This window comes from Dipodomys merriami, unplaced genomic scaffold, assembly GCF_024711535.1.
Source record: "Dipodomys merriami isolate MVZ:Mamm:240054 unplaced genomic scaffold, mDipMer1.0.p SCAF_45, whole genome shotgun sequence".
In the NCBI taxonomy this organism is placed as follows: domain Eukaryota; kingdom Metazoa; phylum Chordata; class Mammalia; order Rodentia; family Heteromyidae; genus Dipodomys; species Dipodomys merriami.
Window position 1 is genome coordinate 6467881 of NW_027206013.1, and position 21688 is coordinate 6489568.

Consider the following 21688-nt stretch of genomic DNA (forward strand, 5'->3'; position numbering starts at 1 on the left):
CATCTCCAAAATTTTCAACCTTTAAATATCTCATTTATTATTTTTGTTTGTTAAATATAGTTTGGCAGGAAACCTGACAAGCTCAGGGCCACTCTTCAGGGCAGATTTTGCTTCTTGCTTAGAGGCTTGCGATAAAGCTGCCTGAAAGCCACAGGTCCATAAGTTATGTGAGTGAGCAGCAGTGTCTCACACATACACACACACACACACACACACACACACACACAGATACACAAGCAAACATGCACATGGCACACATATAACAAGTCTCACATATACACACATGGTTCATGCATACAACTACATATACAACCTCACACATGTACCCACACATGCATGCAACAACTACATGTATATACACATCTTCACATGTGCACACATGACATGCTTCACATATGCATGAACATGTGCACACTTGCACATTAAATGCACTTTCGTATGTGTACATATATACATGCATGTGTGAGCATGCATGTACCCATATATACGTGTGTACATATGCAATGCACATACATGTATTCCTACAACCAACATGCACATACTCAGTCTCATGCACATATACACATATGCATGTACACATACTCAGTCTCACATGCACACTTATACAGACACACATGCGCGCACACACACACACACACACACACATTTTCCCTCCTTCACCTCTCCCTTTCTCTCTCTCCAAAGCTAGACCCTAAAACCAAGGCCTAGAATTCTCAAGACTCATGTGGAGCCTCTAGTTTTGTCCACTTACTGCCTATTTCAAAACTATGACAAGTATGTGTGCAAACTAGACAAGCAACCCAAATCTCTGCCCAAATGAGGGATGTGCTTGTAATAGCTTTCTACATCCCCTCCTTCCCTAACAAGCAGGTCACTAGCAATGCCATGCATTTTTATAAGGGTCATGTAACCCATCCTTCTTGAACCTGGGCATCCCTGCAGGCCAACAGTGACACTTAAGAGGACATTAAGAATAAGCCATGTGTGCCATCCATGTGGCCTCTGTCCCAGGCACTGACACTAACAAAACCACACATCAGCTAATCCTTGTCCTCTCTCTTTTTCTTGACCATACTGGGTTTTAAGCTCAGAACCTCATGCTTGTTAGGCAAATGCTCTACCACTTGATCCACACCCCCATGCTTTTGTCCAGGGCTGGTTGCGGACTTCAGATCATCCTACCTCTGTCTCAGGGGTAGCCAGGACTACACCTTGTTGAATGGAGAAGGAGCCCTTCCTCACTTTCACTTTACTTCCTGCTATGACAGCCATGGCATGCGCACAGAGTTACACAAGAAACAGTATATGTTCCCACGGTGATGCCCACTTCTCTTTCCCTCAAATAGCATGGCACAAAATAAAATGAAGCTGCGATCTAAAATGGGAGCAGTCGCCGCTGGTGGAGGAGGCAAAAACAGCTGTTACAAAGAGAATCTCAGGCCAGGTCCTCAGTCTCAGAGAATATGTTACCCTGCTTCATGCACTGGGGGGCTGGAGAGGAAGTCTGTCCTCTGGTCCACCTCTGGTCATTGGTGCTGCCTTCCAGAAAGATGGCTCCCAAACCCTCTCCATCTAAACCATTTCCCTTCCCCTCAGGGTCCTCTGGTGGACACAGGAGCCTAAGCAAATGCTTGCTCTGTGTGAATGAACTAGGACTCAGATGCACCTGGCTTTCCTGAGGCTCCCAGTCTTTCTCTGATTTTTACGTGCTCTGTGAGTGAGTAGGGTCAGTGTGGAGGAAAACTCTCATTTACCTGTAGTAGCCACTCAAGAAAAATCTCAGCTTCTGAATGCACAGAGGTTCTGCATTGTCTAGGTGGTGGGTATGGATCTTTGCCCTCCATTAAGAGTTAGGCTTTTCCCAGAGTCCATCTTTAGGATCATTTCCTAGATGACTCAGTGATCCCAAAGTCCCCCTTTGTGCTTCTAGAAAGCCAGGCCATCCTTCCCATGAGGATGCAATCATTGGGTGCTTCCATTCCTCCACACCAGGAGCAAGCATTGCATGCTCACCTTCCCCTACAGACACAGGCTCTGTGGTGGCATCAGGTGTTTGGGGAGCTGGGGAAACAGGCTAATGCCAGACATTTTTTTCCTCCTTTGTTATATCACATGTAGATTAGTGCGAAGCTATTAAAAATAAGCAAGTCATCCCCTACAAAGCCCCAAATCAAAAGCCAACACATACAACTTATTAATTAACACAGTCCCTGACATTAGAGACTCATTATACATGAGAGCTAGAGTGATAATCTAATTTTCTATGAGAGGAGGCATGTAATTGCAAGAGCTCATTGAGTCTGAGCCACAGCAAAAGCATTTCATGCTCCTCTTTGAGCCTGTCACACTAAGTTCTACGAAAGGCCTTGGCTGGTTTGTCAGCTACTCCACACACTTTTGTCCTCTTACCAAAGGGAAGGAATTCAGTCATGTGAGTCAAACAGCTCCCAGAGCTGCCAGGGGCTGGGTTGTAACTAATGATGGCCTCCTTAACTGGGTAGAATTTTCATCCAGCACATCAGAGGACTGGGGAAGCTGTTTATAAAAGGAGCTGGAAGCTGGGGGTCTGTGACTCACGCCTGTAATTTTAGCAATGCAGGAGGCTGAGATCTGAGAATCAAGATTTAAAGCCAGCCTGGGCAGGAAAGTCTGTGAAACTTTAATCTCCAATGAACCACCAAAAGATCAGAAATGGAGCTGTGGCTGAAGTGGCAGAGTGACAGGCTTGAGCTGAAAAGCTAAGGGACAGCCCAGGAGCGCCCAGACACACACACACACACACACACACACACACACACACACACACACACACACACACACACACACACACACACACACACACACACAAGCTAGATGTAGTGCTATGCAACTGTCATCCTAGCTACTGAGAAGCCTAATCGTGAATTCTGTCTGGCCATGAAATAAGATTTCATCTAAAAATTAACAGCAAAATATCAAAGTATAGGTGTGGTTCAGTGTTAAGATTGACTGCTTAGCAAGCACAAGGCCCTAAGTTGAAACTCTAGTACATTAAGAAGAGGAAGAGGAAGAAGAGGAGGAGGAAGAAGAGAAGGAGGAGGAGGAGGAAGAGGATGAGGAAGAGGAGTCAGGCAGAGTGTACATACCTGTAGTCCCAGCTACTTTGGAGGTTGAAGTTGGAGGATCACTTGTGCCCAGGATTTTGGGGCCAGTTTAAGCAACACAACACTAGTTGGGATTATGGCAATATTTCCCTTCTCTTTTAAGCACCCTGCAGAGTTGCTGTGATTTATGTATGTGCTTGTATATATGTGTACATGTGTGTATATATATATATATATATATATATATATATGTCTGTGTGTATGCATGTACACTGGCCTTGAACTCAGTGTCTCACTATTTTTGGCTGGAACTCTACTACCTGAGCCACATCACCGCTTCTGGCTTTTTGCTTAATTGATGATAGGAGTCTCTTAGGTTATGTCTACCCAAGCTGGCTTCTAACCACAATCCACAGCTCTCAGCCTCCTGAGTAGCTAGGATTACAGGTGTGAGCCACTGGCATGTGGTTTACCATGATATTTTTAACAGCACGGGGATTTATGTTCAAATGTACAGCAGTGGATCGGTTTTTTTCTCATCAGTTGCCTCCTCCTCCCTCTCCCCTAAAGTGCAGTATCAATTTCCTCCCACCAGCCTCCAGACAGAAGAGCCTGTCTGGAAACCTGCAGGCTGCTCCAATAGGGCCTTCTGTCTTGCTGCACTTCCAGGCTACTGTCATCGTTTGTGGGGATAGCTCTGTGCCACACCCCCTCCGGAGAAGGGCTGCATGAACTGTTGCTGCAGGAGCTCCAGCATTTTTCTCTGGAATCTGGTGATGAATTGGTAGTCCTGAGCCCAGACCACATCTGGGAGAGCCTGGGCTTGGTGTGAAAGGGCATTTAGGCACAAATGGGAGCAAGCTGCTCTCCATGGCCTTTGGTTGAATTACATTGTTACTATATATATGTTATATTGTTATAACAGCTGTTGATAATATTACACTTGCAATCACCTCACCAAATATACATGATTCTTCTTCTAAACATCAGAGTGATTGAGGCTTAGAAAAGCTGAGGATCTTGTCTAAGATCTCACAGGAGACTCAAGGGCAATGTCAAGATCCCGAAGCTTACACCCCTTTAATGAAGACACCTCATTCAGAGCCTCTGAGACTTGGCACCCAGACTTCGAGTTCTAGAGCTTGGAATACTTCACCTGGGCCTTCCCAGATTCCTCTCACATCACAGCTTTAACCACCAAAGGAAAGTGCAGGAGTCATCCAGGGAATTATCACAGTCCTACTTGCCTCCAGCTTAGGTCTGGAGTTCCGACCTGACCTCCAGGGCCCTGGGTGAGAGGAGGAGGATGCAGGGAGCCAGTGCACAGGCGCATGCATCCAGGCAGGTGGGCATCTCTCTGGCAATACAGCTGTGTCAATATGTTGACTACAAACAAGCCTCCAGTGTGCCCCTATGTTGCAAAGGACGTAGAATTAAGTAATTGCCCTGGCAGAAAAATGAGGCTTTAAACCATGGTAATGGCAAGAAGGTACCAAACGCAGACAGTGACTTCTGATGTGCTTATGCCTCTTAATAAGAATACACAGCCAGGCACCAGTGACTCATACCTGTAATCCTAGCTACTCAGGACGCTGACATCTGAGGATCGCAGTTCCAAGACAGCACCAGCAGAAAGGTCCCTGTGAAACTCATTTCCAATTAACTACTCAAACACTAGACATGGCACTGTGGCTCAAGTGGTAGAGCGCTAGCAAAAAAGAGCTCAGGGACAGAGCCCAGGCCCTGAGTTCAAGCCCCACCACTGACACAAACAAACAAACAACAAACAAATAACAAACAAACGCATACATCCAAGTTTAAAGACTCATTCTACAATGTCTTTTTTTCCCCTGTTGCAATAAGGGGGCCCCATAGGGGCTGGCCCTTTGGCTTGGCTGGCAGGCTGAGGTCCTAAGAGAAGAGAGAGGTGGACATTAATGCTGCCTGCCACCTTCCTGAGAAAACCCAACTGAGTTTCTCCAAGCTCTGAACCCCATCTCTTCTGAGCACTGCACATACATCCAAGCTCCCCACGGACCCTTTCTGGAGGCTTTCTGGGCTGATTTACAGGGTCCTGGGGTGCTGGGGTGAAGCACCGCCATCTATGTGGGTGGCAGGTGACATCTAAATCCAAACTTTGGACGCCCCCACAGGACCAAATGCCATCACTGGCCCATGCTTCCTCTGGTGTCCCTTCCCTGATGGCCACAGACCCCCAACTCAAGTGTCCACACTTTTCTAGGCCCTGACAAAGCCCAGTCATCAGAATACTTCACTCTCCCAAGGCCCAGACTCTCCCTTCTCCAGGAAGGGCCAGCATCCTCTCTCAGGCAAAGACCATGAGCTTCCTTTGGGGGTTCTGAGGACTCTGGGACTCAGAGTCCAGCTTCTCAATGAGCAGCATATATGGGGTTCCCCCTTTTCTGACCCTACATTCCCTTTTCTATCTCTCTCATGCTTTCTAGGATGCAAGGACCAGGATAAAAATTTGTTTTTGCTGGCAGCCAGTGACTCATGCTTATGATCCTAGCTACTCAGGAAGCTGAGAATGGAGGATCACAGTTCAAAGCCAGCCTGGCTTTGAAGGCAGTCTGAGAGCCTCATCTCCAGTTGACCAGCAACAAGCCAGAAGTGAAGCTGTGGCTCAATTTGTAGGGTACCAGAATAAGCAAAAAGGCTAAGGGACAGGCTTTGAGTTCAAGCCCCAGTACTAGCACAAACAACACTTCTTTTCTCACAGTTCGGGTATTGAACTCGGAGCCCCCAAGCTTGCCAAAGAATCCCTCTGCAACTTGAGCTATGTTCCCAGCCCTTTTGTTTTTAATTTTTCAGCTAGGCTCTCCTACCTCCTAGACTAGCATTGAACCTCAATCCTCTTACTTCTGCTAACCAACTAGCTGGGATTATAGGGGTGAACTACAATTGGCTCTGTCTTGGCTCTGAGTGAACTTCAGTGTTAATTGTGTAGATATAAGTGTAATACTTTGGTTATGCTTTCTTGAACTTGAGGCTTTGTGCTTGCTAGTCAGGCATTACCATTTCTGCCAGGCCCCAGGCTTTACCCTATGTTGTTGTTTACCCTATGTTTCGGGTAGAGTCTCATTTATTTGCCAAGGGCTAGCCTTGGAGCAAGATCTTCCTACCTATGCCTCCCATCTAGCTGGGTCCCCAGGCCCCACCACACACAGCCAACCTGTATTTCTCAAACTTCAGTAGCCACCCTCCCTTAGCCCCATGGAATGGGACTGTGCCAGCCTCCTGGCCTGGCATCACAAGGGGAAGCCATTAGCTCTCTCATTCCTCTGTTTTTCTCCATGAAATCACCCACGTGAGTCACTTGGGGAAGAAAGGTTGACTAAAGCAATGTGTGTGTGTGTGTGTGGGGGGGCATTTGGGTGACTAATTGCTCTGTTCTTCATCCTGGAGGCTAAGTGCCTGGAGCCAGGACACACGTGACCTCCACCTGGACCAGAAGTGTGGTAGGAAGCACTGACCCCATCCCAGGCTCTAGCCCTAAACACCTGCCAACTTTCACAAAGGAGCATTGGCACCTTCACCAAAACCCCAGGGATTGAGCCAGGTGTCAGTGGCTCACACCTGTAATCCTAGTTACTCAGGAGGCAGAGACCTGAGGATCGCAGTTCGAAGCCAGCCTAGACAGGAAAAGTCTATGAGACTCTTATCTCCAATTAGTCACCAAAAAGCTGGGAAGTGGAGCTGTGGCTCAAGTGGTAGAATGTGAACCTTGTGCAAAGAAAAGAAAAGAAAGGAAGGAAGGAAGGAAGGGAGGGAGGGAGGGAGGGAAGGAGGGAGGGAGGGAGGAAGGGAGGAAGGGAGGAAGGGAGGAAGAAAAAGAGAGAAAGAAAGAAAAGCACTCAGACCCTGAGTTCAAGCCCCAAGACTGGAATAACAGCAGCAGCGAAAAAAAAAAAAAAAAAACCAGGAATTTTCTCATAAACAGGCTGACTCACTCAGAAAGCTGTGCAGCATCTGGAAAGCCTGAATTCACCCCCACAGTGGGCGGGGATGGGGTTACTCAGCTGGAGCTGCTACACCATTGGCAGCAATGGCTGCCAACCGGGCACCACTCCAAGTGCACGTACGGACCGCCAGCCTCTCCTGTGAGCAGTGCCCTTCCCCGCTGTGGGTCTCCATGGCCCTTGTTCTCTCCTGATCCCAGGAGAGGTCTGTGAAGAGGAAGTTTAGGGGTGAAAGCACACCCCAAAAAGGCACAATCTTTCTAGGGGGCACGCCCGAGGCGCCGCACCTCAACCCAAAAGTCGGGGGTCAGGAACTTGAACGCAAGGTGACAGTGGACCCTCATCATCTCCTCTACCCTAGATCCTCCCCATTCCTGCAAAACGTGGAGAACCACAAGGCAGCTGTCATCTGGGAACACCGCCATTCTTGTGTGGAATGTTTCTGCAAATGGGGGTTCCTAAGTGTCATCCGACCACTGGGCCTGAATCTCCCCCACCCTAGGAACTTGCAGTTTAAGCTGAACTGGGAGACTTCATGTCTGCCCATGTTAGGAGTTAGTTAGGACCTTTTTCCATGTTTGTTTTAATTACCTTGATTTCACAAGAGACCTTGGGATATATTTGACAGCTAGGGGTGTTGGATGCTTCCTCCTGGGGCCTGAGCATGCGCAGCTTGTAAACAGCCACATTTTCTTTCTCCTGAGAGTGTGTCTTGTCCCTGTCCAGCTTCTTAGGGCTGAGGACAGAGGCGGTAGCCATAAAAAAGACCACTGTGGGCCAGCAGTGAGCTCTCCAAGTATAAAGGACTCCTCCACCCCACCCCAGAGCAAGGAAGAAACTCTCACTTCAGGAACCCATTCCATCAGGCAGGGGAGAATGTGGTGAAAACCACTTGCACCCCCAGTTTTCTCAGCAGTGCTGTTTGCTGAACCAGAACAACTCCACACTGCCCAGGAATAAATTCCACCCCAGGGTAGGTGTGACTTTAGCCAACCAGGACAGAAACTTCCCCACCACCACCAAAAAAAAATAATATCCTACCTTTTATAAGATGTTCATTTTTGAACAGGAGGCCAGAAGGCTGCCCAGATTTTCCTTAGGGCCAGCCCCAAGGGCCTTCGGCCACCTAAGCTCCCCTCAGCCCCTACTTAATGGCCTGTCCCAGCTGCTCTAAGGGCAGTTCGAGGGCTGCCCTTGAGCATTCCAGGGGCTGGATTGTGAGATCACAGTCAACCTGACATCACTATAAGAGCATGCCAGCCTGGGGAGGGAGGAGGAGCCCGGCTAGCCTTACTGGAAGTGAAGGCCAGAGAGAGAAAGGGGAGAGAATGATCAGATGACCAGCTCTGGATCCCGTCTCTACAGCCTCCCTCCTACCCCCATGCCGGGATACAGCCAGGAAAAGCTGAAAGGGATTCACAAATGCTGAGAGGTATTTGCAAGCCAGCCTACCCACTGGGCTGTCCAAACCATCCATTTAGAAGTGAAGACAGTGGACGAGCCATCCTCTAGCGCCCTCCTGTGTCAAGTGAAAGGATATTCTTGTTTCTCACCAGAAAGTTTGGTTTGCCTTTGAGTCCGCAGGTCTACGGCAAAGTCCTCAAGAGGTCCCCAGGGTAGGTTTAAATTCAAGTAGATAGAACATAAGATGTTGCCAGGCACAGGTGGCTCGGGCCTGTAATCCTAACTACTCCAGGCTGAGACCTGAGAATGGGGTTCAAATCCAGCCCAGGCAGAAAAGTCCAAGAGAGACTAATCTCCAATTTACCGCCAAAAAGTTGGAAGTGGAACTGGCTATGGCTCACGAGTGCTAGACTTGCGCAAAAAAGCTCAGGGACAGTGCTGAGGCCCTGAGTTCAAACTCCAGGACCTGCTCACACACACACACACACACACACACACACACACACACACACACACACATGCACACACACACATGCACACGCACATGTACACACACCCATGCATGCGCACGCAATGTCCATCACACTTGGATTTCATATATTCAATAAACAAATTTAAGTATAAGTCTCTCAAGTAGGATAGCTTAGATTAAAACTTGATTTGTTGTGTATTTAAGGTTCAAATTAGACTAATTTGAGTTAGACTAACTTGAGTTGCTGCATCTGACCACTCTATTCAGGGAAGGTGTTTTAGGTTTTTTGTTTTTTGTTTTGAATTTCTGAGATGGTGTCTGGCTGTGAAGCCTAGATTAGCCTTAAACCTGTGAATATTCTGTCTTGTCTTGTACTAGGATTACAGGTGTGTGCTGGAATACACCTGGCTTAGCAGGTTTTGTAAAAAAAAAAAAAGAGAGAGAGAGAGAGAGGGAAAAGGAGAAAGAGAAGGAGGAAGAGAAAAGGAGGAAAAAGCCTTTTAAAATATGTTAATGCTTTATTTTTAAATTCATAGTCTATTTTTAGTTTTGTATACGTGTAATATTTAGGTTGCCTATATTTTTTGGCCCATACACGTCAAATTACTTCAGCACTATATATTGAAAAGATTGTCCACACTAAATTGTCATTACACCTTTGTTTTTGTTTTGTTGGTCATAGAGCTTGAACTCTGGGCCTGGGCACTGTCCCTCAGCTCTTCAGCTCAAGGTGAACACTCTACTACTTGCGCTACAACGCCACTCCCAGCTTTCTGGTGGCTAAGTGGAGATGAGTCTCACAGACTTTTCTGCCTGGGCTGGCTTTGAACCACAATCCTCAGATCTCAGTCTCCTGAGTAGCTAGGATTATAGGTGTGAGCCACCAATGCCCAGCTGTTTTTGTTTTTGTTTAAAAAAAAGAAAAAGCAAGAGCTGGGAATGTGGCTTAGTGATAGAGTGCTTGCTTAGCATGCATGAAGCCCTGGGTTCCATTCCTCAGTACCATATAAACAGAAAAAGCCACAAGTGGTGCTGTGGCTCAAATGGTAGAGTTCTATCCTTGAGCAAAAAGAAGCTCAGGGACAGTGCCCAGGCCCTGAGTTCAAGTCCCAGGACTGTCAAAAAAAAGCAGTTTTGTATTTCTGTGCTAGTTGAGTTCTAGGATCTTTGCTATTGATCTGTGTCAGTTCCTCCACTTCTGTGCTGACATCACATGGTCTTTTTTTTCCTTTGGTGGTACTTTTTGTGGTCCTCATGTTTGTTAGGAAGGTGCTCTACCACTTTAGTCCTGCCTCCAGCTCTTTTACATTTGTTATTTTTGCATAGGATCTTGTTTTTTGCCCAGACTGACCTGGGCTGTGATCCTCCTACTTATGTTTCCCATGTAGCTGGAATGACACCCTATTATACCCAGCTTTTCACTGGCTAAGGTGGAGTCTCATAGACTTTTTTGCTGGCCTCAAACTGTGATCCTCCTGATCTCTACCTCCTGAGTAGCTCTGATTACAGGCATGAACCACTGTGCTCAGCTTCATCAGATGGCCTTGGTTACTGTTGCTGTATCATAAATCTTAACATTGGATTCAGAGGTTCTTTTCATTTCTCTTTCTTTTTTTAAATTTAATTTTATTTTATTTGTTAACATACTGTACAGAGGAGTTACAATTACATGGGCAGGATAATGCGTACATTTCTTACCAAGCATTGCAGCCTCCTCTTTTCTCTTTCTTTTTAAAAGAAATTGCTTTTGCTATTCCAGTATTCCTGTGTTTTCACAAAAGAAATTCAGTTGCTACAAATATTCTTCCTGAGATTTAGATGTAAATGGCATTAAACCTACAGTTTTTACATGAATGAGGGTGAATTTAAATTTCTGCTTCTGCATGAATTGACGTGATCATGCAGTTTCTCTTGTTCTTGTTGATTTAATGGTTGCATCGGCTGATTTTCAATAATCAAGCCCGGTGTTTACTGCTAGCATTGACCCTATCTGATTATTGTGTGTGTGTGTGTGTGTGTGTGTGTGCGTGCGTGCGTGCGCGCGTGTGCATGTGTGTATTGCCAGTCCTAAGGCTCGAACCTTAGGCCCAGATGCTGTCTCTGAGATCTTTTTGTTCAAAGCTAGCACTCTACCACTTGAGCCACAGCACCACTTATAGCTTTTTCTGTAATTAGTTGGTAGTAAGACTTTCCTGCCATGGCTGACTTGGTAATCCTCAGAGTAGCTAGGATTACAGGCATGAGCCACCAGTATCTGGCTTATTGTGGTACATAACAATGATAAGGTATTCATACTATTTATATGCCATACTACTTATATGTATACATCTTACTGGATCCAAAATGCTAACAATTCTGCTGGGGCTTCCCATCCTCATGGATGATAGATACTATTGTGAAGTTTTCTTTTCTTGTGCTATCTTTACCCAATTTGGTATCTTCACTGTCCTCACAAAATGAATTGGGAATTGTGCCCTCTCCTATTTTCTGGAAGAGCTGGTGTATCAGAGAAATGTTTCAGAGAAATCATGTGAAATTATCTAGTCTGAAGATCTTTTTTTTTTTCAAGGTTCAAACCAGGAGCACAATTATTTTATTAATTACAGCATAGCTTTGGTTATGGACTTGATCCTAGATGAGATTTTGGAGTTTGTGATCTTTAAGGTATTGGTTATGTCATCTAAGCTGTCAGATTTGTGAGCAGAATGGTTAATAGTATTCCCTTGTGTCCTTTTTACATCTGTAGGAACTGCACTGTTAAGTGCATGCCTCATTCTTGATACTGTGAATTTCATGTTTTCACTTAGCAGGCAACCAAGCCAGTGTGGCTCAGACCACAGGTTCTGTTTGTAAGGTCTCTGAAGGACTATTCAAATCTCTCCCCCATGTGTGCCAGCCAGTGGCCAGTGCAAGCTGGGTGTCCATGTGGCCTTTTGTTTTGTTCTCCAAATCTGGTTAACTTCTTGGCCAATGGCAAAGTCTGGACAGTGACCTGAGGTTTAGGCAAGGGTTGTTTCAAGCAGCAGGTTGTGGGCCATATGGAGTGGGAAGAAGCTACAGAAGAGGCTGAGGTTATGGGAGAGATGGAAGAGCAAGTGCTCATGGAGGAGGAAGGACATGGTCCTTAGGACCAGCTGCTGCTTCAGCTAGGAGAATGGCAGTCACCACAGGCATGCTGGGTGAGTGCAGAAATCCGAGTGTGGAAAGCTCCAGTGGTCCAATAGGTGGACTTGTTTTTGTCAGGTGCATGAGGAAGCACGTTCTTTTGCTGGTGTGACTGCAATGAATAAATGTCCAGTGAGTGCCACCTGCTTCAAGAGCCACTGGGAGAGGAAGAGGGTGGGGTGTGACAGGATCTGATTAGGGCTCAGCAGCAGCCCCGGGTTTGTAGTAGCGCAGAGAAGTGTAGCTCCCAGACCTTGGCCATATGGCAGAGGTCTTGGGACCCTTGAAAGGGCCCTAGCCCGCCTGGGGGAAATAGTGTTGAATCCACAGGTCATCACCGAAAACCAGCAACCTCACTGACACTGGCTAGACACATCGGGTGGAGACAGACAGGGCCAGGGGTACCATGTTGGGGCCTGGCTAGAGATGCAAGGGTGTGCCAACTAGAGGATAAACGTGAGGGTTGAGGACAAGCTCCAAAGGGTCCAGGAGGCTGAGAAAGGTAGGGATCAGTCGTAGCAGGAGCACGGAGATGCCAGGATTTGGAGGAATGAATGGCATGGGGAGGGCACGTGAGAGGAGGTGTGTATAGCTGCCCCATCTCTGGGGAGGAGACTGCCTAGATGGAAATTCCTTCTTGTGACGGGACTCCTTTTCCCTGATCTCTCACATTCCCACATACCACCACAGGGGACCTGAAAAAGACAGGTATACAGCCATGCTAGTGGTGCCATGCCAACATACCCTGATCTAGCCACCAGGTGGCAGTGGTGGGCACTAGGTAAAGCTTTCAAACATCAAATAACGCTGATGCTTTCGAAGCTACTTAAAGAGCAAGGCATCCAACCCCAGCCCAGCCTGACTCCTCACTAGAACTCCAGTGACTTTCCTCACCGGGAATTTTCTAATAAGAAAAGGGTTGAGAATCCAAAAACAAGAGGGGACTGTCTGGAAAGCTTGCCAGTCCCCAGGTGAGCTCTGGTCTCTGGTGACATAGATGCTGCCCATCCATAGCCCAGCAATGGGGCTCCCTGACCTACCGTCCAGGAAATCTGATGGCAATCACCTGGAGATCTGCACATGTGGTTCAGTAAAAGTTTTACTTTTTCTGTTTCAGTTTTTTTCCTTTTCTTTATTTTTCTTGCCTAATTCCTCTGTCTCTAACTTCCAAGAGACAGTTAAATAACTGTGGTGGGAATGGGTGTCCTGGTCTTGTTCCTGATCTTAGGGAGAAATCTTTCCATCTTTCTCCACTGAATATAGTTCTTAGCTATAGATTTTTCATAAACATTCTTTTCAAAAAAATCATTTTAAGGAAAGTCCCTTTTATTTCTGTCTTGCTGAGTATTTTTATAATGAAAATGTACAGTATTGGAAGCCAAACACTTATGGCTCATGCCAGTAATCCTAGCTACTCAGGAGGCTGAGATCTGAGGATGGAAATTTGAATTCAGCCTGGGCAGGGAAGTCCATGCGACTTTTATCTCCAATTAATCACAGAAAAAGCCAGAAGTGGTGCTGTGGCTCAAGTGGTAGAGCACTAACCTTAAGCAAAAAGGAGCTCAGAGACAGCACCCAAGACTAGAGTTCAAGCCTCAAGACTGGGAAAAAAGAAAAAAAAAGAAAGGAAAGAGTATTGAATAGGTGTTGTCCTTTTTCTTTATCAGTTGAGATGATTGTGTGGCTTTTTTCCCTTCAATCAAATTGGTACCTCTGGCTTGATTTTCTTCTCTTGAACCAACCTTGCATTCCTGAACAAATATCACTTGGTTATGGCATATATTACTTTTGATATACTGTTGGGTTTTGTTTGCTAGTATTCCATTGGGGAATTTCGCATCTATATTCATAAAGTAATATAACTTATAGTTTTCTTGTGATATCTTTCGTATCAGGTCTCACCTCAAAAAGCAAGAAGTGCCGGGCACTGGTGGCTCATGCCTGTAATCCTAGCTACTCAGGAGGCTGAGATCTGAGGATCGCGGTTCAAAGCCAGCCCGGGCAGGAGAGACCGTGAGACTCCTATCCTCCAATAAACCACCAAAAACTGGAAATGGCGCTGTAGCTCAAGTGGTAGAGCGCTCGCCTTGAGCTGAAGAGCTGAGGGACAGCGCCCAGGCCCAGAGTTCAAGCCCCACAACCGACAAAAAAAAAAAAAAAAAAAAAAAAGCAAGAAGTATTTCTTCCTCTTCAATTTTTGCGGGGGAAGAGTTTATGAAGAATTGGTATATTTTTATATGCTTGGTGTAAAATTCACCAATGAAACCATCTGGTCCTAGGCTTTTTTTTTTGGGGGGGGGGGTCCGGTCGTGGGGTCTGAACTCTGGGCCTGGGCGCTGTCCCTCAGCTCTTCAGCTCAAGGCTAGCGCTCTACCACTTGAGCCACAGCGCCACTTTGGCTTTTTTCTTTTTGCTTATGTGGTGCTGAGGAATTGAACCCAGGGCATCATGCATGCAAGGCAAGCGCTCTACCACTGAACCACCTTCCCAGCCCCTAGGCTTTTCTTTGTCTAAAAAATTTTGATTGACAATTTATTGTAAATCTATTAAGATTTTCTATTTTTCCTTTAGTCAGTCTTGGCAATTTTGTGTGCTTCTAGGAATTTGTCTCTTTCATCTGCTTAGTTTTTTGGAACATAATGTTCTCTCAGTCCTTTTTATTCCTGCAAGGTCAATAGTAATGTCTCCACTTTGAATTCTGATTTTTTCAAATATCTCATTTTGCTAAAATGTTTGCCAACTTTATTGATCTTTTCAAGGAAGCAACTTTTATTTTCACTGGTTCTCTTGGTTGTTTTTCTGTTCTCTTTTATTAATCTCCACTCTAATCTTTGTTGTTTTCTCTCTTCAGCTGGCTTTGGGTTTAATTAACTAATATTTGGCAGGGTTTTGTGTTTTTTTTGTCGGTCATAGGGCTTGAATTCTGGGACTGGGCACTGTCCCTGAGCTCTTCAGCTCAAGGCAAGTACTCTACCACCTGAGCCACAGTGCCACTTCCAATTTTCCTGGTAGGTAGCTGGAGATAAGAGTCACACAGGACGTTCCTGCCAGGGCTGGCTTTGAACCACAATCCTCAGATCTCAGCCTCCTGAGTAGCTAGGATTATAGGCATGAGCTACCAGTGCCCAGTTTAGCTGGCTTCTTAAAGTATAGAGTCTGGTTGTTGATGTCAGGTTTTCTTTCTTTCTTTCTTTCTTTTTGTTGGACCTTAGGCTTGAACTCTGGGCCTGGGTGCTGCCCCTCTTCAGCTCAAGGCTAGTGTTCTACTACTTGAGCCACAGAGCCACTTCCAGTTTTCTGAGTGGTTTATTGGAGATAAGAATCTCCCAGACTTTCCTGCTCAAGCTGGCTTTAAAGCGCAATCCTCAGATCTCAGCCTTCTGAGTAGCTAGGATTACAGGCATGAGCCACCAGCGCCCAGTGGTTTTCTTTCTTTTTAAACATATCATTTTATAGTTATATTTCTCTTGAGCACTGCTTTTGCTGCATCCGTAGATTTTGGTATATATTGTTCTTCTCATTTTCATTCTTCTCAAAGTAGTTTTAATTCTTCTTGTCATTTTATCTTTGGTTTTAAAAGCATTGGGGATGATCTTTAATTTCCTCATATTTGTGAACTTTGAAGGGCTTTTTGTTGTTGTTTTGTTTTGTGGGGCTTCTTTTTTGCCATTACTGGGTCTTAAACTCAGGACCACCTGTTCAGTCATCTTCCTTCTTCATGACTGGCACTATTCCTCCTGAAACCATGCTTCCAGTCTGGATTTTTTTTCTGGTCAAAATGGAGATGGAGTCTTGGCAGACTTTTCTGCCCAGGCTGGCTTAGAACCTTGATCCTCCGAGTAGCTAGGATTACAGATGTAAGCCATCAGCACTCTGCTCTGCTACCCATTTTTAGTTTCATTTCACTGAAATTTTTGGGGGGGCCTGAACTCTGGGCCTGGGCGCTGTCCCTCAGCTCTTCAGCTCAAGGCTAGCACTCTACCACTTGAGCCAAGCGCCACTTCCAAGCGCCACTTCCTGCTCTTTTCTTTTTGCTTATGTGGTGCTAAGGAATCGAACCCAGGGCCTCATGCATGCAAGGCAAGTGCTCTACCACTGAGCCACATTCTCAGCCCAGAGAAGATATTTCATAGGATTTCAGTCCTTTAAGTTTGTTGAGACCTGTTAGGTGGCCTGAAATATATGATCTATCTTGAAGAATGTTCCACATGTATTGAGAAGGAAAGATATTCTGTGGCTGCTGAGTAGAGTGTTCTGTGTGTGCCAGTTAAATCTAATGGGTTTACAGCACCCAAGAGATTTAAGCAGTGGAGGAATCTGACCAAATTCTCTCTCTCTCTCTCTCTCTCTCTCTCTCTCTCTCTCTCTCTCTCTCTCTCTCCTCCTTTTAATATGCTCTTCTGCCTGCTGGTTGGAGTGCTGCCTGGAGGCAGAAAGAGAGGAGTCTTCTTTCACTCAAGCTCCTCCAAACTGACTCCAAGCCAGGCAAAAAGTTCCAGCCACGACTCTGACATCAGCCTGCCAGCTCTAGAAGGGGAATATTGTCTTGCAGAGAAGACCAGAACCACAAGGCTATCCTCTCCTCCCTTCGGTCTTGGGGCTCGAACTCACTCAAGACCTAGGTGCTATCCCTAAACAATTTTTTTTTTTGCTGGTTGTGGGGCCCGAACTCTGGGCCTGGGCACTGTCCCTCAGTTCTTCAGCTCAAGGCTAGCGCTCTACCACTTGAGCCACAGCACCACTTACAGCTTTTTCTGCTTCTATGGTGCTGAGGAATCGAGCCCAGAGCCTCATGCATGCAAGGCAAGCACTGAACCACTGAGCCACCTTCCCAGCCCTATTCCTAAGCTTTTGTACACAAGGCTCACATTCAACCACTTGAGCTCTACTTCCAGCTTTTTGGTGATTAATTGGAGGCTGGCTTCGAACCTTTATCCTCAGATCTTAGACTCCTGAGTAACTAGGATTATAGGCATGAGCCACTGGTAGCCAGTAGGAACTGTTTTTTTTTTAAAAAAAAAAAAAAACTTTTATTGTCAAGGTGATATACAGAGGGGTTACAGTAAGTAAGGTAGTGAGTACATTTCTTGTCAAACTTGTTACTCCCTGGAATTTTTTTTTTCTAGTCATGGGGCTTGAACTCAGGGCCTGGGCGCTGTCCCTGAGCTCTTCAGCTCAAGGCAAGCACTCTACCACTTCCCATTTTCTGGTGGTTAATTGGAGATAAGAGTCTCAGGGGCTTTCCTTCCCCAGGCTGGCTTTGAACCTTGATCCTCAGATCTCAGCTTCCTGAGTAGCTAGGATTACAGGCATTGAGCCACTAGCATCCAGCAATGGGATTTTTTTTCCCCCAGTCCTGGAGCTTGAATTCAAGGCCTGGGTGTTGTTGTCCCTGAGCTTCTTTTTGCTTAAGCCTAGCATGCTACCACTTGAGCCACAGCACTATGTGTGGCTTTTTCTGTGCATGTGGTGCTGAGGAATCAAACCCAGGGTTTCATGCATGCTAAGCAAGCACTCCACCACTAAGCCACCTTCCCAGCCCAGGCTGGCTTAGAACTTTGATCCTCCAACTCTCAGCCTCCTGTAGCTAGGATTACAGATATGAGCTATCAGCACTCTGCTCTGCTACCCATTTTAGTTTCATTCCACTAAGAACAGAGAAGATATTTCATAGGATTTCAGTCCTTTAAGTTTGTTGAGACATGTTTGGTGGCCTGACATATGGTCTATCTTGAAGAATGTTCCACGTGTATTGAGAATTATTTTTTAATTTTATTTTCTTGTAAAGATGCTGTGCAGAGAGGTTACAGTTAGAATTATTTTTTAAGACAGAATTACAAGGACCCAGCAACCCGGTTCCTGGAATACCCAGTCACATTTACATGTTTAAAATTAAGCGGGGTGCTGGTGGGCTCACGCTTGTAATCCTATCTACTCAGGAGGCCAAGATTTGAGGATTCTGGTTCAAAGCTACCTGGGCAGGAAAGTCTACAAAACTCTTATCTCCTATTAACCATCAGAAAAATGAAAGTGGCGCTGTAGCTCAAAGTGGTAGAGCACTGGCCTTGAGCAAAAGGAGCTCAGGGACAGCACCCAGGACTAGAGTTCAAGCCTCAGGACCAGTACACATGTGCACCCGCGCGCATACACACACACACACACACACACACACACACGCACACACAAATGAAAAAAATTTTTAAATAAATGCTTGCAAAGTTATCTGTGGCACAGTGTCATAACAAATAGAAACAGAAAGTTTTAAAAAAGAAAGAAAATAACCCAAATACTCATCAACAGACCAGGCTATAGGCTAAATAAATTTGAGCACAACCATCAGTCAGTGAAAAACAATATTGTTGTAAGAAATCTTTTATGTCCTGATAAGAAAAAGATTAAGATTCACTGCTACATAAAGACAGCAAGATAGAAGCTGGAGGCGTGGTTCAAGTGGTACTTGCTGTGAGCAAGCAAACTGAGTGAGAATGAGGCCTTGAGTTCAAGTCCTGGTACTAGCAAACGAATATGAAATTAAATTAATACCTATTTGGGCACATTTATAAAACATATTATTGGTACCCTCATTTGCCTCTTGGTGAGAAAGTGAGGTGGGTCAGTAGAAACTGGACTCAAAGTTAGTCTTTATTCATAGACTTTTTTTTTTTTTTTTTTTTTTTTGCCGGTCATGGAGCCTGAACTCTAGGTCTGGGCGCTGTCCCTCAGCTCTTCAGCTCAAGGCTAGCACTCTACCACTGGAGCCACAGCGCCACTTCTGGCTTTTTCTGTTTATGTGGTGCTGAGGAATCGAACCCAGGGCCTCATGCATGCACAGCATGCACTCTACCACTGAGCCACCTTCCCAGCCCCTATTCATAGACTTTTGAAGCCATTGTTTTATAAACCATAGAAGAATTTATAGGTTAGGGGCTGGGAAGGTGGCTCAGTGGTAGAGTGCTTGCCTTGCATGCATGAGGCCCTGGGTTCGATTCCTCAGCACCACATAAGCAAAAAGAAAAAAAAAAGCCGGAGGTGGCAAATTTGGCTCAAGTGGTAGAGCGCTAGCCTTGAGCTGAAGAGCTGAGGGACAGCACACAGGCCCAGAGTTCAGGCTCCATGACCAGACCCAAAAAAAAGAATTTACAGGTTAAAAAATAAATATGTTGCTGGGCATAGTGGTGCATGCCTATAATCTCAACACTTGTGAAACAGAGGCAGAAGGATCACAAGTTGGAGGCCAGTTTGAGCTCTCTAGTTCCAGAGCGGTCTGGGCTACATAGCAAGACCCTGTCTCCATATGAAACCAACACTAAGGAAAATAAGGGACACCTTTGTTAAAATAGCACACTGTGCTCAGAACATCTGCACTGACTTCCAACATCGCAAAGGCAACAGCTCTTGCTAACCAGTCTCTACAGCAACCTGGGCAAAGTTGGTCCCAAGGCACAGGTGCCTCAACCCAGAACTCCTAGCCTAGACCACTGCTTGTAAGCCACAGACCCTGCAGTACCCAAGTCCAGTGACCAGACTCCTCATCCAAAGGAAGGCTCCCACAGCCCCTGCCACTGCCAACATCCCGTCCCCAGGGCTAGGGCCAGCCGCGATTGCCATGGCAGGCTGATGTTTGACTGCTAAGGACCCTCCGGGCTGAGTGGGAGGATTAGCCACACCTGACCCTCTGGCATGGTCCCCATTGCCCCCCCCCTCCCAAGCTTCCTGTTCCCACCCCTTCTAGACCCACGACCCTGGTCATGTACACCCACCGTGCGGAGCGCCCACTACCTGAATGTGCCTTCATCATGTGGACTGCCTTGGCCTTGGCCAGCTCCAGGGTGGTGATCCACTGCTGCCGGTCCACCTCGGAGCTGGCCTTCAGGTGATAGCTCCTTGCGCCACTGACCAGCAAGATTCCACAGGAGTCTTCCGTGTCGATCTGTGTGGTGGCCAGGGTGATGGTGCCACGACAGGTGTGGGCCATTTCACCCTGGGTCCTGCCATAGTCAAGAGAAAGTAGGTGAGACTCCCAGACTCCAATGCCACCAACTAAGACAATTTCACAGGATCTCGGGACCTCGGGGCTGGGAGAGGCCCTGGAGCCATTGTTGGAAGGCAAGGTCTGTCGGAATTGCCCTATTCCAGCTGTCATGGTTTAGTGGGACTCTGAGGTCTAGTCTGCACACCATGGGGAGGAGTAAAAGCCATACGCGGGGCCTCCCTGGTATGGTTTGAGCCCTTGTAGACATGGAGAAGACATGATTTCCAGGGTTCCAGAAGGCCTCAGGCTCTGTACCAGACTCTCTGCACTAAGTCTCAGAACCATGGAATCGGAGCAGGGTGAGATTCTGCCACTAAAACAGAGATTGGAAGCCCTGAACCCCAGGGGGTAGATTCAGAAGCACCTCCTGCAACCTGGGGGCACCCTCATCCCTGACTTTTTCCTATGACATCAAGAGATCCACAGAGGCTGGACATCAGGGGCTCATAACTATAATCCTAGCTACTCAGCAGGTTGAGATCCAGAGGATTATGGTCTAAAGCTAGTCTAAGCAGGAAAGTCCATAAGAGCCCATCTCTAAAATAAGTGGCCAAATGCTGAGCTGGAGGTGTGGCTCAAGTAGTAGAGTACCAGCCCAACAAGCAAGTCAAGCAAATGTGAAGCCCTCAATTCAAATCCTAGTACTGGTAGAGGATAAAGGAGAGAGGGAAGAATGGAGGGAAGGAGGGAGGAAAGGAAGGAGGTAGAGAGAAAGATCCACAGAGCAAGGATGCCACCCTTCTTGGGCTCCACAATGAATGAACTGAAGGCACTGGCTGGACTAGGACAGTGTTAGCTCACAAGGAATCAACCCCAACCTCTTTGGGAAGTAAAAGATTAGCAAACTAATGGTGTCAGCACAACAGGAAGTGATGGAGATCCAACTGTGTACCATTTCTACCTGTGAGCAGTGTCTGAAAAGTCAGAACCAACCACCATGACTGGTTCTACTTAGTCCCTGAGCTGCAGGAAATGCCAGAACCCCAGCCCAGCACCAAGTCTCTCCACAGACGGTGCTGGAAAGGAAAGGGCAGGGCAGGAGGAGCTCCATGGCAATTTTCTGCTGCCTTTAGCTTCTTACTGATATTCCCTGCCTCTTCATTACCTCTCATTTTTCTTGCTTTCTCTACCAGTTTATTATTACTGTTGTTGTTGTTGTTGTTTGGGGTAGGAGAGGCTTAAACTCTGGGTCTGGGCACTGTCTCTGAGTTTTTTTTCCTCAAGTCTAGTGCTCTATCACTAGAACCATGGCTCCTTTTTTTTTTTTTTTCCTGTGGTTAATGGGAAATAAGAATCTCATGGACTTTTCTTCTACCCAGGCCGATTTTTTTTTAATTTTACTTTTTTTTATTGTGAAAATACTGTACAGAGGGGTTACAATTACATGGGCAAGATAGTGAGTACATTTCTTATCAAGCATTGTAGCCTCCTCCTTTGTTTACCCTTCCTATCCCATCCTCCCTCCCCCCCCCCCCAGCCAGGCCGATTTTGAACCCTGATCCTCAGATTTTGCACTGGGCGTAAGCCACCAGCACCCAGCCTACTCTACCAG

At 46.3% G+C, this 21688-nt stretch overlaps 1 protein-coding gene across 3 annotated transcripts in view; it reads right to left on the reverse strand.

Moving 5' to 3' along the window:
* The window catches only part of Osbp2 (oxysterol binding protein 2), a 126584-nt gene that overhangs the window by 85153 nt on the left and 19743 nt on the right, over positions 1-21688 (reverse strand). For 2 of the 3 annotated variants that reach the window (XM_069994525.1, XM_069994524.1), the window contains exon 2: positions 19884-20092. In XM_069994525.1, the coding sequence (XP_069850626.1) occupies positions 19884-20092 (209 nt within the window). Of the gene's footprint in view, positions 1-8104; positions 8246-19883; positions 20093-21688 lie in introns of those variants that run through there. The other variant, XM_069994527.1, reaches the window with a different exon arrangement.